At 49.0% G+C, this 16,494-nt stretch overlaps 1 protein-coding gene across 1 annotated transcript in view; it reads right to left on the bottom strand.

Annotated features, from left to right (window-relative positions):
• APOLTP (apolipoprotein lipid transfer particle homolog) overlaps positions 1-16,053 on the bottom strand; it is a 179,414-nt gene extending 163,361 nt beyond the window's left edge. Inside the window, exons 1-7 of the mRNA XM_088833046.1 lie at positions 14,374-16,053; positions 9,671-9,724; positions 8,206-8,366; positions 3,942-4,012; positions 1,471-1,636; positions 1,253-1,390; positions 190-382 (exon numbers count right to left, since the gene is read on the bottom strand). Of these exons, the coding sequence (XP_088689172.1) occupies positions 190-382; positions 1,253-1,390; positions 1,471-1,636; positions 3,942-4,012; positions 8,206-8,366; positions 9,671-9,724; positions 14,374-14,440 (850 nt within the window). The 5' untranslated portion in view covers positions 14,441-16,053. The remainder of the gene's footprint in view (positions 1-189; positions 383-1,252; positions 1,391-1,470; positions 1,637-3,941; positions 4,013-8,205; positions 8,367-9,670; positions 9,725-14,373) is intronic.
• Positions 16,054-16,494: the final 441 nt, after the last annotated feature.

The following is a 16,494-nucleotide window of genomic DNA, read 5'->3' as shown; positions in this document are numbered from 1 at the left end:
CTGAAAGCCATGTTAGCCGACAGAAACGTCTAGAAAAAGAGGCCGACCCTGACAATGGCCACTTTCAGAAGGTGTTCAAGGATGTCCAGACAGGGACACAGCAGTGGAGCCTCTGCCTGCTGGAGCCCCTCTGGTCAGAGGAGACTGGGAGGCTCACCTAAGGGTCGGGGGGCCACCCCCCACCCCCACCCCCATCACCTGTGACAGCCGGGTCCTGGGGTACCTCCTGCAGCAGGGAGAGCGAGGAGAAGGTCCACATCAGCGCAGCACTTGCCTCCCTGGACAGGGGCCCCGCGGTGTCCAGCTGCATGCAGGAGGCCTCCCGCAGCACGCCAGCCTGCAAACTCTGGACGCAGGTCAGACGGGAGGCCAGGCTGGACTGCTGGACCATGTGGGGAAGAGGTGGAGGCTCAGGCCAGGCCTTGGGAGTGAGGAACCCCCTGGAACCCCCAAATTGGTAGCAACAGCCAAGGCTGGGGTAAGCCCACTGGGGACTACCTTGGAGCTTCAGGATCCCCCTCCCCATAGACAGAGGTGGGAGACCAAGGGAAGCAAAAAAGAGCAGTCAGAGGTCACCCCAAGAGGAGGAAGGATAAAGCCTCAACTGGAAAATGAAGAAAGCCAGTGCCTGCAGTCCGGCAGCTGCTTCTAGATGCTGAGACTTTGTATTAGTCGTGTTAACAGTGATCACACCTCCTATCCTTACATAGATGCCTACTGTTTACACTGTGATGTTGGAGAAGACTCTCGAGAGTCCCTTGTCCATCCTAAAGGAAATCAGTCCGGACTGTTCATTGGAAGGACTGATGCTGAAGCTGAAACTCCAATACTTTGGCCACCTCATGCGAAGAGCTGACTCATTTGAAAAGACCCTGATGCTGGGAAAGATCGAAGGCAAGAGGAGAAGGGGACAGCAGAGGATGAGATGGTTAGGTGGCATCACTGACTCAATGGACATGAGTTTGGGCGGGCTCTAGAGTTGGTGATGGACAGGGAGGCCTGGCGTGCTGCAGTTCATGGGGTCTCAAAGAGTTGGACACGACTGAGCAACTGAACTGTTTACACAACAGTTTCATCTGCAGGGAACCGTGAGGAGAAAGAAGGAAAGGGGAAGACGGGCTGGGAAGTGGGGGAGAGTTGGGGGGTGGGGGAAGAGGCGGAGGAGAGATGCGGAGCGGGGAGGGGAAGGAGGAGAAGAGAAGCGGAAGTGGGCCAAGAAGGGAGGACGGGTGGGGGCGAGCCCCGCTCTCACCTCCTCCGCGGCGGGCAGGGCCTGCGAGCGCAGGGAGGCGCGCACCCTGCGCGGGGAGCACCTCGCCAGGGCCTTGGTCTTGTGCAGCCTGCTTCCGAGTTGCTGGTAGGTGGTGGGGCACCTGCCCAGGATGTCCACCTGGGCGAGCGGGACCCAGTCAGTGCCCTGCTCCCCATCACTCCATCACCCACCCCGCTCTCTCGAGACTCGGAACTCACCTCCTCCACGGTCTGAGGGTTGCGGACACCCGGATGACCCTGCATGAGGCTCAGCACCGCCCGCTTCACGTTCAGCGCCCAGCGCGGCTCGGCTCGGCCAGGGCACAGGCGGACCACACGCCCTGCTTGCAGGACGAAGCGCAGCGGCGCCCGGCCCAGGACAGCGCTGCGCGGGGGTGGGCGTCAGGGGGGCCCATCTAAGGCCGCAGGCCACCTCTTCTCTGCTACCGCAACCTTGCCCCTCCAGCGGGGGCCCCTCCCATAGGAAGCACCCAGCTATCCCCACACCCCGCCCAGATGGCCTGGCTTCCTAACTCAGCTCAGCTCTCTAGCCAGGTCTCAACGAAACCACACAATAGACAGCCAAGCCTATGCTTGAAGCTACTGCCAGCCTTGTCGCCACCTGAATAAAATGGGTGAACCCAGCTTAAAAAAAAAAGAAAAAGAAAAAGCTGAGCTTCCCAGGACGTCCTGCATTGCAAAACTTCTCATTTTCCCAGCCCATTCATGTTGTTATATTGGAAGGAACCTGAGGCTCCAGCGGTAAGGTGACTTGTTCAGGGCCACAGCTGGGATTCAAACCCAGGCAGGATGGCTCCGGAGTCACAGGTCTCAGACACCATGAGCTGGAAGTTGTGGAGCCCTGCACCAAGGTCACAGGATAAAATCTCTGGAACTGACCAAACCCCATAGCAACTGTTGCCATGAGCCTCCAGATCTAACCGTGACCCCCTATTAGGTAAGATACCCACCCTATTACCTACCCTATAGCATCCTAACCAATCACATAATGCCACCCTTCCAGTAGGAATTTTCTCTGTCTTGAGGCTCTAAAAAAGTGGCTGCTCGCCTGCAAAAGGTTTGGCTCTCCCTAGAGCCGATAGTGGAGAAGGAAATGGTAACCCACTCCAGTGTACTTGCCTGGAGAATCCCAGGGACGGGGGAGCTTGGTGGGCTGCCGTCTATGGCGTCGCACAGAGTCGGACACGACTGAAGCGACTTAGCAGCAGCAGCAGCAGAGCCGATAGAGTCAGCCTGCTGTTCTATCAGGGTCTCCCACTCTACTAAACTTTATTCTCCTCTCATTCTGCCTGGTGTCTGGAAATTCTTTTCCAGCCCGCACACAGACAGACCAGGACAGAAGTGACTTAGGCTCCAGCACTGTAGAAAGGAGGAAAGAAGGCCCAGAGAGGGACAGCAACTGGAGAGGATCACGCAGCAAGTCTGGGAGGAGCTGGGTCCAGAATTCAGCCCAGTGCTCTTCCCGTCGCCCCTCACCTGACACAGACCAGGAGCCTGTGTCTGGTATGGCCTGGTGAGGGAGAGGATAGGGCAGGTTGGGGGCGAGGGCTTGGGGAGTAATCCTCTTTGTGTGGGGAGCGTTGAAGAGGGAGGTGCCCTGTGATGAAGGGGAAACTGGCAAAGCCCCAAACCCCACCGGCCAGCCAGCAAGCAGAACCTTGGGGGACACAAGTATCCCTACTGAACTTCCCCGGGGAGGTCACTGCCCCCTCTCCAGCCCCTCTGCAGCTCCACATGGAGTCTGTACCCCCACCCCCACCCTGTGGCAGCCCTCAGGGCCTCAGGCCTCAAGAGAAATGCTAATGGCTCCCACCCCTTCTGGAATAACTAGTGTCAGTCTGGTCTCTCTAGGAGCTGACAGCCCTGTGCACTGACTTAGCATTTCTGATGAGACTCCCCAGGGACAATAGCCCTGCCTGCCCCTTAGGAGAGGACCTCCCTAAGCTTTTCAGTGGGGATCCATTTGCCCCTGGCAGCTCTCCCATCCCTGTATCCCTGCACAAAGACTTTATTATTTTTTTTTAACAAATGAATTTGCAATCAAAAAGGAAGAGGAATCTGCGGAGATGGGCTTGTCTTCAGACTGGCGGCTGGACTGAGCTTTGTGGCCAGGAAGCCACTGTCAGGAGTCCCTGGGAAACACGCTGAGGGAGAATTCCAGGCTTGGCTGGGTCACCAAGGGGAGCTTGGCTTCGGAAGGGAGAAAGAAGCTATGGGTCTCCAGGAAAAACCCCCATCTCAGCAGTGGGGAGGAGGAGAAGGGTAGGCCTCAGTGGGTGCCCAGTGTCTTCCAGAATGTTCTTAAGGATGAAGCCCAGAAGGTGCTGGGCAGACATAAAATCTGGACATGCTGAGAGTGACAGCCAGGAAAATACAGGGTGAGAGTTCCTTCCTCCAGATAAGGGAAGGCCATCCGAAGCTCTTTGGAGCCACTCAAGGCTCCCACATCACAACAGCCCCCAGTGGTCCTCATCAATGGCTTGGGTGTTTACGAGGTCAAAACAAAGATGGAATCCTCTTTGAACTTCAGTCCAAAACAGCCTTTCTCTGCTGTAAGGGGGTTACCCTAATTGGATTCTTTCAATACGATCTGGTGCACCCAGTGCCAGTAGAAAAGGGAGCAGGGCTCACATATGTAGGCCCATGGGGAGCAGGGCCTAGCGTCTTACCTCAAACTCTCTGACTGCTTCAGAACTTCCACCTTGGACCCCAGGATGGATGTCAGCTGGAAGTGCTGGAGCTGAAGCAGGATGCACTGTGTTGGTGACCTCTCCTGGGATATTCCAGGACCACACCAGCACCCCCTCCCCCACCTAAAGTATTTCTGGGGCCCCTCGTGATTCATGCTGGTGAGGGAGGGGTAGGCAGGGAGATCTGCCCCTTGAGCAGAAGGTGGTAGATGTTGAATATCTCCAGGGTAAATAATTTAAACAGTCAGGCCCCTCTGCTGCCCACTCACTGTACAGAAAGTTCTCATTTGCTTCTTCCGCATTGCAGGTGGATTCTTTACCAGCTGAGCCACCAGGGAAGCCCAAGAATACTGGAGTGGGTAGTCTATCCCTTTCTCCAGGGAATCTTCCAGACCCAGGGCTCCAACCTGGGTGTCCTGCATTGCAGGCAGATTCCTTACCAGCTGAGCTACCAGGGAAGCCCCATTAGCTTCTCATTTTTCCCCAAAAGGCCCTGAAGTTTGAGTGAGAGATTCATATGGCTACACAGTATAAACAAAAATAAGCTAGGATTGCAAAGCAAACAAAAAATGCTTCGTCGTCATGAATAAAAGACTTGGATGTCCCCAAATCACCATGGTTTCACACATGTGTACTTATTGCTAAAGAAGATGGACTCTCTAAAGATGAAAAATAAAATCACCCCTAAAACCTGCATCCCAGGCTTCCCTGGTGGCTTAGTGCTAAAGAATCCGCCTACCGATGCAGAAGATGTGGGTTTGGTCCCTAGGTTAGGAAGATCCCACATGCTACGGAGCAACTAAGCCCGTGCGCCGTAAAAATTGAGCCTGTCTCTAGAGCCCGGGAGGGGCCACGACTGAAGGCCGAGCGCCCTCGAGCCCGTGCTTCACAACGAGAAGCCACCGAAATGAGAAGCCTGCACATCACAACTGGACAGTAGCCCTCACTTGTCACCGCTAAAGAAAAGCCCAGGAAGCAACAAAGAACTAGAACAGCCAAAAACAAAAAACTGTTTAAAAACCCTGCATCCCTAAGCTGCGTGATTTCACTTTTTATTATTATTTTTAGAGCAGTTTTAAGGTTCATAGCAGTATTGAGAGGAAGGTACAGAAATTTCCCACGTGCCCCCTGACTTCCGCATTATCAACATCCCCCACCAGAGTGGGACATTAGTCACAACTGAGATCCTATACCAATGCATAACTACCACCCAAAGTCCCTAATAAAAATAAGGGTTCCTTGGTGTCATACATTCTGTGGGTTTAGACAAATGTATGATGACATGTATCTGTCATTATAGAATCACATAGTTTCATTGCCCCGTGATTTCACTTTTCCAGAGTAACTAATCCTGGGCTTCCCTGGTGGTCCAGAGATTGAGAATCCACCTTGCAATGCAGAGGACACTGGTTCGATCCCTGGGCTGGGAAGATCGCACATATCATGAGGCAACTAAGCCCATGTGCCACAACTACTGAACCCAGAGCCCACGCTCTAGACTCCAAGAGCAGCAGCTACTGACGCCCACGTGCCTTAGAGCCCGTGCTCTGAAACGAGAGACGCCGTGCCAATGAGAAACCCAAGCACCGCAACTGGAGAGCCCACTCACGACAACAAAGACCCAGCATAGCCAATAAATAAACTATATATGTGTCATTTCAGGGGTCCAGTGCTTCTGTTTAGGATGATGAAAACATTCTAGGGGTGGAGCGTGGTGATGGTCACACAACAGGAGTGTACATATCGTTATTGAATTGTACACTTGAAATGGTTAAGATTTTAAATTTTATATTATGTATATTTTACCATGATAAAAAAAAATCAAAATAAAGAATAAGAAATCAGGTACAAAAGAGAACATCCTACATGATCCCATTAAAGAGAGGTTCAAAGATGAACAAAACTAATCCATGGTATTTGAACTCAGGGGAGCCTTTGGGAGAAGGGACTGGAAGAGAGAAAGAGGGAGGTTATGGGGATTTCTTGATCTGGAGGTGGCTACACAGGAGTGTTCAATCTATAAAATTCATTGTCCTGAATACTTACGTTCAGCCTTTTCCTACAAAAATATACTTAATGGATTGCCTCCTAAGTGGCTGTAAATTTTCCATTTATGACACAATTTTTTTTTTTCTGCCACACTATGTGGCTTTTGGGATCTTAGTTCCCTGACAAGGGATCAAACCTGTGCCCCCCTGCAGTGTCCTAAATACTGGACTGTCCTAAATACTGGACTGCCAGGGAATTCACTATGTCACAAGTCTCTGAAATGAGCCAGTTCTTTCTACCCTTGCCAACATTCAACAGTATCCATTTTTTTTTTTAATGCTAAAAACAAAGCAAAGAAACAAAATTACAGCAGTACACAATTTGCCTTGTGAAGACCGACCCTGTAGAAAAAACAACCCCTACAGTTTTGATGGACATTCAGTTCAGTTCAGTTGCTCAGTCATGACCGACTCTTTGCGACCCCATGAATCACAGTACTCCAGGCCTCCCTGTCCATCACCAACTCCCAGAGTTCATTGATGGACATTAAAGGACAGAAAAGTGGCAATTCTGACCAAAACCAACATTTTGGATAGTTTAAGAAGTCAGAGGCAGCTCAGAGCCACCTCACAAAAGACTCCATCCTGTGGTCTACATGAAAACACAACAAAGCAGTTTTGAGAAACTCATCAGCAAGCACTCCAGTCAGTTCAAAAAACCCTTACAAATGGGACATAAGACTTTAGTGGAAACTTGGCAACCATTGATGCAGAGTGGGAATGTTTGTCCAGGAAACACACGAGCATCATCAGAAAGAGACCAGAGAATAGTCAGGCATTTCCACTTGCAAGAACATGGGAAAACTTCAGGAAAATGTTGATGAAAAAGAAACCTATAGCAACTAAGAGAATCTAGCTCATAATTCCACTTTGACCTAACCCAGTACCACCGCTGTCCAATAAAGTCAGACCTTGTTCTACCGTGCTCCACTTAAATGTGCTTCCAGGTACTGCTTTTTTTTTTTAACAAATTGAATGTTTGTGGCAACCCTGCATCGAGCAAGTCTATCAGTTTTTCCAAGGGCATTTGCTCATTTCATGTCTGTGTTACATTTTAGTGGTTTTAACAATATTTCAAACTTTTTCATTATTATTATATTTGTTAGTATGGTCTATGATCAGTGATCTTTAATGTTACTGCTACAACTCCCTGAATGCTCAGATGATAACTAGCTTTTTTCAGCAATAAAGTATTTTTTAATTATGTACTTTTTATAGACATCATGCTATTGCACACTTAATAAACTACAATTTAGTGTAAACATAACTTTGATATACATTGGGAAACCAAAAAATTAGTGTGACTTGCTTTATTTCAATATTTGTTTTATTTCAGTGACCTGGAATCAAACTTGCAATATCTCTGAAGTGCGCCTGTACAGAGATGCCCAGGGCAGGCCTGGAGCCCCCAACTGGGTCTGGGCTGTCCATCATAGTCTGGCTCCTTTGCCTACAAAGCCTTGATTTGGTTTGATTTTGCTCACCCCTGGGACCTACAGTTTCCCAACTGTGACCCTCCATTTATGACTTTTCCAGTAGTCATGTATGGATGTGAGAGTTGGACCATAAAGAAAGCTGAGTGCTGAAGAATTGATGCTTTTGATCTTTGGTGTTGGAGAAGACTCTTGAGAGTCCCTTGGACTGCAAAGAGATCAAGCCAGTCCATCCTAAAGGAAATTAGTCCTGAATATTCATTGGAAGGACTGATGCTGAAGCTTCAATACTTTGGCCACCTGATGCAAAGAACTGACTCATTGGAAAAGACCCTGATGCTGGGAAAGACTGAAGGCAGGAGGAGAAGGGGACGACAGAGGATGAGACGGTTGGATGGCATCACCGACTCGATGGACATGAGTTTGAGCAAGCTCTAGGAGTTGGCGATGGACAGGGAAGCCTAGTGTGCTGCAGTCCATGGGTCGCAAAGAGTTGGACACAACTTAACAACTGAACTGATTGTCCCAAGGACATAGCTTGATCCCATCCTGTGGCTATACCTGCTCCAAGGAATACCCTTCACTCCTTCTTTAATCCCCACTCCTCCCCACACTGCATCTACCCTGGCACCCTCTACAACCAAAATGGTGCCACATTCCCACACTACTCTGGAGCCCTCACTTGAATTTGATTTCAGGGGCTATGGCTTCCCCGTGGCCCTCCATGTCAACGCGATCCCCTGGTTACTCAGCGGTACTCACCCGTAAGGCCATCTGGCAAGGGCCAAGCACATCGAGGGTGACCAAGCCTTGCAGACCAAGGCCACTCCCCTCCACCTGGGCCCCCTGCAGGCTGGTGCTCGTGTTGGTGGAAAAGTGATAGATGTATCTGGTGCCCACGGGGAGGTGAGGATCAGCTGACCCTGGAGGGCAGAGAGAGGGCACACGGTGTCACCTCGACAATCTGACACCTTTTGAGACTCAGCTCCACCTGGACTACTTAGGCATCCTAACTGTCACCTTCCCCTCTCATCTGGCCTGTGAGCTGCCTGCTCCCAGCTCAGGGGAAGGCTGCAGACCCCAAGAGAGTGAAGAAAATGAAGATAATAACAAGGAGTGCTTAGTCAACGTTACCTAGTGTTTCGCGTGCTATGCCTTCTTATAAGGGCTTTATACATTCCAGAGTTTCTCAGCCTCCGTGGTATCAAAATTTTGATACCATATAATTCTGTTGTGGGGGCTGTTCTGTGCATTATAAGATGCTCAACAGCATCTCCAGATGCCAGTGGCACACCCCAGTTGGGATAAGCAAAAATGTCCCCAGACTTTGCAAAATGTCCCTGGTAGATATGGTCATCCTGATTGAGAACCACTGATCTATTTTACATTAGCTTTTGGAAGCCTCATAACAACTTTGAAGTGGGTACTCTCATTTTCTCCACCGTACAGAGTTGGAAACCAAGGCTCAGAGAGGTTAACTAACTCACCCAAGGTTGCAGAGCTGGGATCCAAACCTCAGCTGTCTGATGATTTCTCACCTACTGCCTTGGTGGATATCAGCAGGGACAGGGGGGTGGGTTGGATAGAGTTCCCTGATCTTTACAGAACACAGAGCTGCAGAACTGGCCAGTCTGGAGGTGTTGGAGATGGTGGGGGAGGTACTCTGGGGTAGATCGGATCTAGAGAGCAGAGAGTCTGTGATTCCCGAACCTTCTATTTAGACCACAGACCAATTGTGAAACACCATTAAAGTATTAATTATGACAGCTCATCCTTCTCCTGGGCTTTGAAATTGAATGAACGCATTCTTGTTCATTTCTTTGTGCTCAAAATATACCCACATCTCACATTCCGAAAATGCTTCCTTCTAAGCCATTTGCCCCGTTTCTCTCGTCTACTCCACCCCAAGATGCAAATAGAATCACTTGGCTGAAGATTTTATTCCACCTGGGGACCACCTGAGGGAAAGCCCCAGGGCTTTAGTGCTGGGATGGTTTAAGGACATTTTAACCTGAGTGTGTGATTTGCTTCTCGAAATGCTGATGACTGGGTGGCCTTTGCAGAACCTGTCTTGCTCTTCCCCACTGGTCTCCCTGGGAATGTGGCTGAGGCCCTCAGGGGTTGTCCCTAATTAGACCTGGCCAGGATCAGCTTCGCCTCCCCAAACCCCTGCCCTGCCCTGTCTTGAGTTCACCATAAGTGTGATAAGGTCCCCGGAGAGACTCACCTGTGCAGGAAGTCATGCAGGAGGCCGCCTGCCCCACCAGCGAGTCTGGCATTTCTGCAATCACAAATCAGATGGAACCAGGGCAAGGCCAGGAGGAGACATGCGACAGCCCCCTCCCGCGGGCCGCCGACCTGCTCTGGCAAGAGGACATTAAAGGGGCCAGGGGGACAAAAAGAGATAATTCCCGCTCTCCTCTCTCGCGTGGAGCTGGGAGTAACCTCCATGCACCCTCCCCCATCCCACTCCTCCCCATCTTGGGCACTAATACCACTGTCCTCCTGTGCTTCCCCGCCTTTTCCGTTATCATCACCCCAAGCCCCATGTGTCGGCAAGCGCTGCCAGTCCCATCAGGTCTCCAGCCCCCTGCCTCCATCAGCTCATCTCTCCTTCCCTCCGTCCAGCTGTCTATCAAACCCCTGCTCCAGCCATCTGGCTCTCCCTCCCTCTAGCCATCCCTCCATCCCTCCTTTCATTCATCCAGCCACCCTCTCTCCCTTACTCCATCCTTCTCTCTCTCCATTCATGTCTCCACCCCCACAGCCATCGCTCTAGGCAAAGCCTCATCTCTCACCTAGACCACTGCAGTAGCCTTCCAACTGTTCCCTGTGTCCACAGTTCATTCCCAACAGTTACAGTCATGTTTTAAAACCCTTAATCTAATCGCATCACTCCCTGCGTAAGAGCTCCTAAGTCTCCCCAACCACCACAACCCACACATGTTCATAATAAAATCCTTCCCAAGCCAGCTGGCCTCCGTCTGCCCCTTTGGCCATATCTCACCCGACTTGACCTCCAGCCATGCTGGTCCTTCCCCAGCTCAAGGCCTTCACACATACTGTTCCCTCTGGTCTCAACGTTCTTCCTCCAGTTCTTACGTCCTACGCTCCTTCAGACCCCAGCGTAAGCACGTCTCCCTGTCCAGAGTAAACCCCGACTTGTCAGTCCCTATCTTAGCATCCTATTCCCTTCACAATGCTTATAAAAATGTTAATGATTTCACTATCTTGGTCATCTTCACAAGTTGTATCGCCCAGTGCCTGGTTCCCAGTCGACACTGGAATAAATAAATGAATGAACACAGCTAGCATACAGCACTTATTATGTGCCAAGCGCTGTTCCAAACAAGTTATATATTCAACCCTTCGATCCTGACAGTTCCCTGTGGTGAGTGCGATTATTACTCCCATTTCACGGAGGCCCAGAGACTGAGACACAGTTAGTAGAAGAGCCAGGGTTTGGACCCAGGCATCCTGAGTCCACAGCCTTAACCACTACATTGTCACGAAGGAATAGGCGCGTGAATAAAGGAATGGGTGAGCCAACAAAGGCAAGCCCGAAAGACTGCGGCAGTGAAGGATGGTGTCTGGCTCAGCTCCCTGGTCGATCTCATAATACCTTATTCACCCACCATCTAAGCTGCAGAACAACGAGGGTACGAGCAGAACGGCCAGGGACCTCCTCAGGCTGCCGAGGATGCTCCGCAGGGGACCCTCAGACCTCTTCCCTGGAGGGTCAGCATCTCTCCATCCGCCCGTCCCAACCCTCACCTGAAGACGTCCCATTTCCACCTACCATCACTCCTCATTTGTCCTTCCTTCCAGCCACATGCCTGGCATTCCCTGGACATCATCCATATCCTTTCAGAACAGCCTTAGCCAGGGGTCCATCTGCAGCCATTTTTGTAGAATGACTTTCCAATAAGACCATTCTCAAAACCACCCCACTGTGCCTCAACTGGTAATCATGACACATGCCAGCCTGTTTTTAATCCCTTAAAAAATATATACTTTCCCAAAATGGGGGGAAAGTGCATTTTATGCATGCCATTTCATTTAAACCTTTGCAATAACAGAAAACGGTAGGGCATTTGGCAGAGTTTTTGCTTCCCCTGAATGTTTTGGCTCATCCAACAAATCACTCTTTGCATTAAAGTAAAATATCAATGGATAAAACCACATTTCAAAGGCACTTAATTTCCCTGCCAACTTGCCTTCAACTCTTTGATCACTTGAACCCTGCGCTCCAAATTAAACATGTTCATGAATAATCATTAAACTCCCAGTTGTGCACAGATCCAGCATTCAGCTTCTTTGTTCCACCGATAACCTCTCCATCGACTTTTTCTGCCCAGCTACGCCAAGAGCAGTGATCTGGGTCTACCATAAGCTCCCAGGAATAAGGGGTGTTCGGAGAGCACTCTGCTTGAACCAAGTCTGTTTCCCTTCCATTTTTCAAGCACTTAAAAAGACATATCTAGGCATCACCGACTCGATGGACATGAGGTTGAGTGAACTCCGGGAGTTGGTGATGGACAGGGAGGCCTGGCGTGCTGTGATTCATGGGGTCGCAAAGAGTCGGTCACAACTGAGCGACTGAACTGAACTGAACGCTTTTAAAAAAAAGTTTCTGAAGAACAAAGACCCTTCAATCATCCTTCTAAATGTATCAATCAAGAAGGGGGAAACGTTGAAAACTGGGGAGTGATAAATCTTTCCATCACTTCTAGGGAGAGACTGGAAATGGACTGAAATTGATGTCATCTCTACCACTCAGGAATGAAATCGAGCCTCATTTCAGCTTTCTCAGAGGTCAAGTCTGATTCCCATTCATTTATTTACCCAGCCAGCACACACTCTCTAGGCACCACCTGTGTGAGAGGCAAATAGGTGAAAATACAGTGAGTAAAACAGTTGGGACCTGCTCTGTCTGGGAACTATCCACCAGCCACATGAGGCTAGTGAACATCTGAAATGTAGCTGGTGCTATAGAGAAGCCTTTCGTTTTATGTAACTTTAATAAAATTGAAAACCTATGCTCAAGTCAGTTATTGGAAAACTTTTAAATAACTTTTTTAATGCTTTAAATGGGGGATTATCGCTTTCCAGCGTTGTGCTGGCTTCTGCCGTACACCAGTGTGAATCAGCCATGGACATACACATGCCCCCTTTCTCTTGAACCTTCCTCCCACTCCCCGGGGAAAACTTTAAAAGGTGTTTGAAACGACTTAGTATGTGAAAGAATTGGGGGTGGGGATTTGAGCTAATTTTTATTAAATGATGGAATAGTCATTTTCCACAAAACACATTACATAAAACAAAGTAATATAGTAGTGCTATGGTCTAAGCCTGGTGTTTTCAAGAATTCCTTGCATGTTTATCCCCACTCTTGGCTTATCACATTCTACAGAATACACCATAAATAGTCTTGCCTCATATCCTTACTTTGTTTGATATAATCTGAGGATCCATGCCTTGACTTTAACCCCTACTTCTGTCTTACCCAGAATGGTTGAGATAACTGTTTCATATCTCCCATCTTTACTGTCTCAAATAAGTACTTCTCCACTCAATACTAAAACCTCATCATGCCCCACTCCCAAAGTGAAAAGCATAATGACCTCATTCATCTCTTTCAACTCAAAATTTTAAGATATCTAATAAGAGATCAAACATTTGTAATGAACATTTAGCATTCAAATGTTCTAAGTATAAAAGACACACTGGATTTTGAAGAATAGAAAATAAAACTCATTAATAATTTCTATATTGATTACATTTTCTGATGATATTTTAGATATATTGGGTCAGGTACAATAAGTTTGGCCACCTGATGCGAAGAGCTGACTCATTGGAAAAGACCCTGATGCTGGGAATGATTGAAAGCAAAAGGAGAAGGGAGTGGCAGAGGATGAGATGGTTGGATGGCAACCACCCGTAACTCAACCAGTGAGTCATGTCACTGACTCAATGGACATGAATTTGAGCAAATTCCCGGAGATGAGAAGGACAGGGAAGCCTGGAGTGCTGCAGTCCATGGGGTAAAAAAGAGTCAGACATGACTTAGCGACTGAACAACAATTACAATATACTTTTACATTAATTTCAGGACTTCCCTGGTGATCCTAGTGGTTAGGAATCCACCTGCCAATGCAAGGGACACAGGCTGGATCCCTGGTCCATGAAGATTCCACATTTTGTGGAGTAACTAAACCCATGCGCCACAGCTACTGCGCCAGCGCTCTGCAACAAGAGATGCCTCTGCTGGGAGTATGGATGCATACATACGTATCGCTTGAGTCCCTTTGCTGTTCATGTGAAAACTACTTCCACAACACTGCCAATCAGCTAACCCAGTACAAAATTTAAAGTTTAAAAAAAAAGCACCCCCACTCACAACTAGAAAAAGCCCATGTGCAGCAATGAAGACCAGGGCAACCAAAATAAATAAAATTTTTAAAAAATTTTTTAATTAATTTTACCTTCTAACACTTTTTACATGTGGCTACTTGAACATTTAAAATTACATATTGGCTTGCACTGTATTTTTAGTAGATAGTGCTGTCCTATACCTTCTTGCAATAAACAGAAGTTTATTAAAAATTAAAGTTCATTTCACATTGCTACCCTGCAGACTGTGAAGCAACCTTGCACACAGGCTCGGGGAGCCTACAAGTCAGCGTTTCCTCGCTCAGGATTTCAAATCTGGACTCTGGATTCCAGAGGATGTTGGTGGAAGATGGGAGTGAGAGAGAGACGAAGGACCCACTTGTAACCTCTCCTTCCCTCTGCCCCCATGAAAGGTAAAACCAAGGATGTGCAGAAGGCCCGGTAAACAGGCATCTGGCTATAAACACACCATCCCAAGCAGATCTGGGCTGCCGCCCCTTTGCCCCAGACAGAATAGGGTTGAGTAGCTTTACTTACTCCCTGCAGTCGCTGGCGCCAGCACCCAGAACAAGACCAGACCAAGGAAGCCCAGGGGCGCTGGCATTGCCGCTGGCCCGAGGAAGCCCCACGCCACCAGCCTCTCTCTGCAGGGCAACACTGAACAGCCCAGAAAGGAGCCTTCTCTCCCAAAGGAGAGAGTTCAGCTTCAATCCACTCTCCCAGCAAGCAGGGGATGGAAAGGGGAGGAGGGGGCTTCCAGGGCAAAGACCCAGCCAATCAGAAGCCTCTAAAAAAGTTCTTAGCCCCAGAAGGGAGGGAGGTAGAGGGGCTTCTGATCAGTGAGGGGGAAAAGAAATCCCTTTTCTGTCTAGGGAAAAAAAAAAAGATTTGCCTCTTCAAGTCTGGTAAACAGAGCTCTTGGGGCAGAAGGCAGTGTAGCATGGTTGGCCCTTTTTTGTGTGTGGTCTAATGGACAGAACATAACATCTATCATTTTAGCCATTTGAAAGTGCTAATTTGGTGGCATTGAGTATATTCATGACATTATGCAACCATCACCACCATATTGAGTTCTGGGGTCTGATTTGGGGTTTGTCATCCCCAGTACTTAGTTAGGGTGGGCAAAGCGAACAGAAGGGCCAGCCTAGCCTCAGAAACGGCTCTCAGCAGCTGAGGGGTCTTATTTCCATGCTTCAGGCCCAAGGCCTCCCTCCTGCGCACGTGAGGACCACCAGCAGAGAAGCAGGGCAAGTCTTCTGGGAAGCCTGAGGGTCCACTCACATGTACTCCCAGGCTCCCTGCCATCCACCCGCACCCCCTGGTTTCTGGGCTGCAGGCAGCTAAGCTCCTCAGCTACCACCTTTCAGCCCCTGCAGGTCTCATGGACTAGCCCCTCCTCTTACGCACCTGCTTCCACAATAAGTGTGCTTTCCTTTTTTTCTTTTTTGGCTGCAACTCTGACATGCGACATGCAGGGAACTTCCCTAACCAGGGATGGAACACGCGCCCCCTGCAGTGCAAGCACAGAGTCTTAACCACTGGATCACCAGGGAAGCCCCACATGTGCTTTTTTACAAACCCCTTGGAGATGGGTGGCAGAATGGTAAAGAATCCACCTGCCAATGCAGGAGATGCAGGTTCGATCCCTGGGTTGGGAAGATCCTTTGGAGAAGGAAATGGCAACCCACGCCAGTATTCTTGCCTGGAAAGTCCCACTGACAGAGGAGCCTGGTGAGCTACAGTCCATGGGGTTGCAAAGAGTCAGACACGACTGAGCACACATGCGTTGAGATAAGTCATGCAATTCTCCCATTTAAAGTACACAATTCAATAGTTCTTGTATATCCACAGGCTTGTACAACCAATACCAGAACCAATTTTAGAACATTTTCATCACAGTAAAAGATACCCCCACCCCCCATAAGCAGTCATTCTTCGTTTCCGTCACCCTAGTCCCTGGTCCCCAGTGATGCTTTCTGTCTCCACGGATTTGCCTCTTTGGTACACTTCCTAGAAATGGAATCATTCGACTTGTGGTGTGGTGTGTCTGGCTTCTTTCACTGAGCACCACGTTTTCAAGGTTCAGCCATGTACTAGCCTGTGTCAGTATTTCATTCCTTTTTCTAGCTGAATATTGTTCCACCGAATGGGTAAAGCACATTTGTTCATTCATTCACCTCTTAACAGTTAAATGTAGCTTTCTTAAATGAAGACAAACTTGACTGACACATTATATTCTATGGAAATAACCAATTATGCTTTTAAACTTGGTTCATTTTCTTTTATAAATTTTATTTATTTATTTATGGCTGTGCTGGATCTTTGTTGCTGTGGGGGCTTTTCTCTAGCTGCAGTGAGCGGGGGCTACTCTCTAGTTGCAGTGTGCGGGCTTCTCTTGTTGCAGAACACAGGCTTGAGGCACACAGGCTTCAGTAGCTGCCACTCACAGGCTATAGAGCACAGGCTCAACAGCTGTGGTGCACGGGCTTAGTTGCTGTGAGGAATGTGGGATCTTCCTGGACCAGGGATCGAACCCATGTCCCCTGCATTGGCAGGTGGATTCTGTACCACTGAGCCACCAGGGAAGCCTGAGTCATTTTCTTTTATAGTTTGAAATCAGTAATTTCACCTTCCCCCCCTGCAGCTCAAGCATTTGTA

This window comes from Moschus berezovskii, chromosome 27 (genome assembly GCF_049115385.1).
Source record: "Moschus berezovskii isolate FMDL1 chromosome 27, NW_MosBer_1.0, whole genome shotgun sequence".
Classification (NCBI taxonomy): Eukaryota; Metazoa; Chordata; class Mammalia; order Artiodactyla; family Moschidae; genus Moschus; species Moschus berezovskii.
This window is presented reverse-complemented; position numbering and strand designations above follow the sequence as displayed.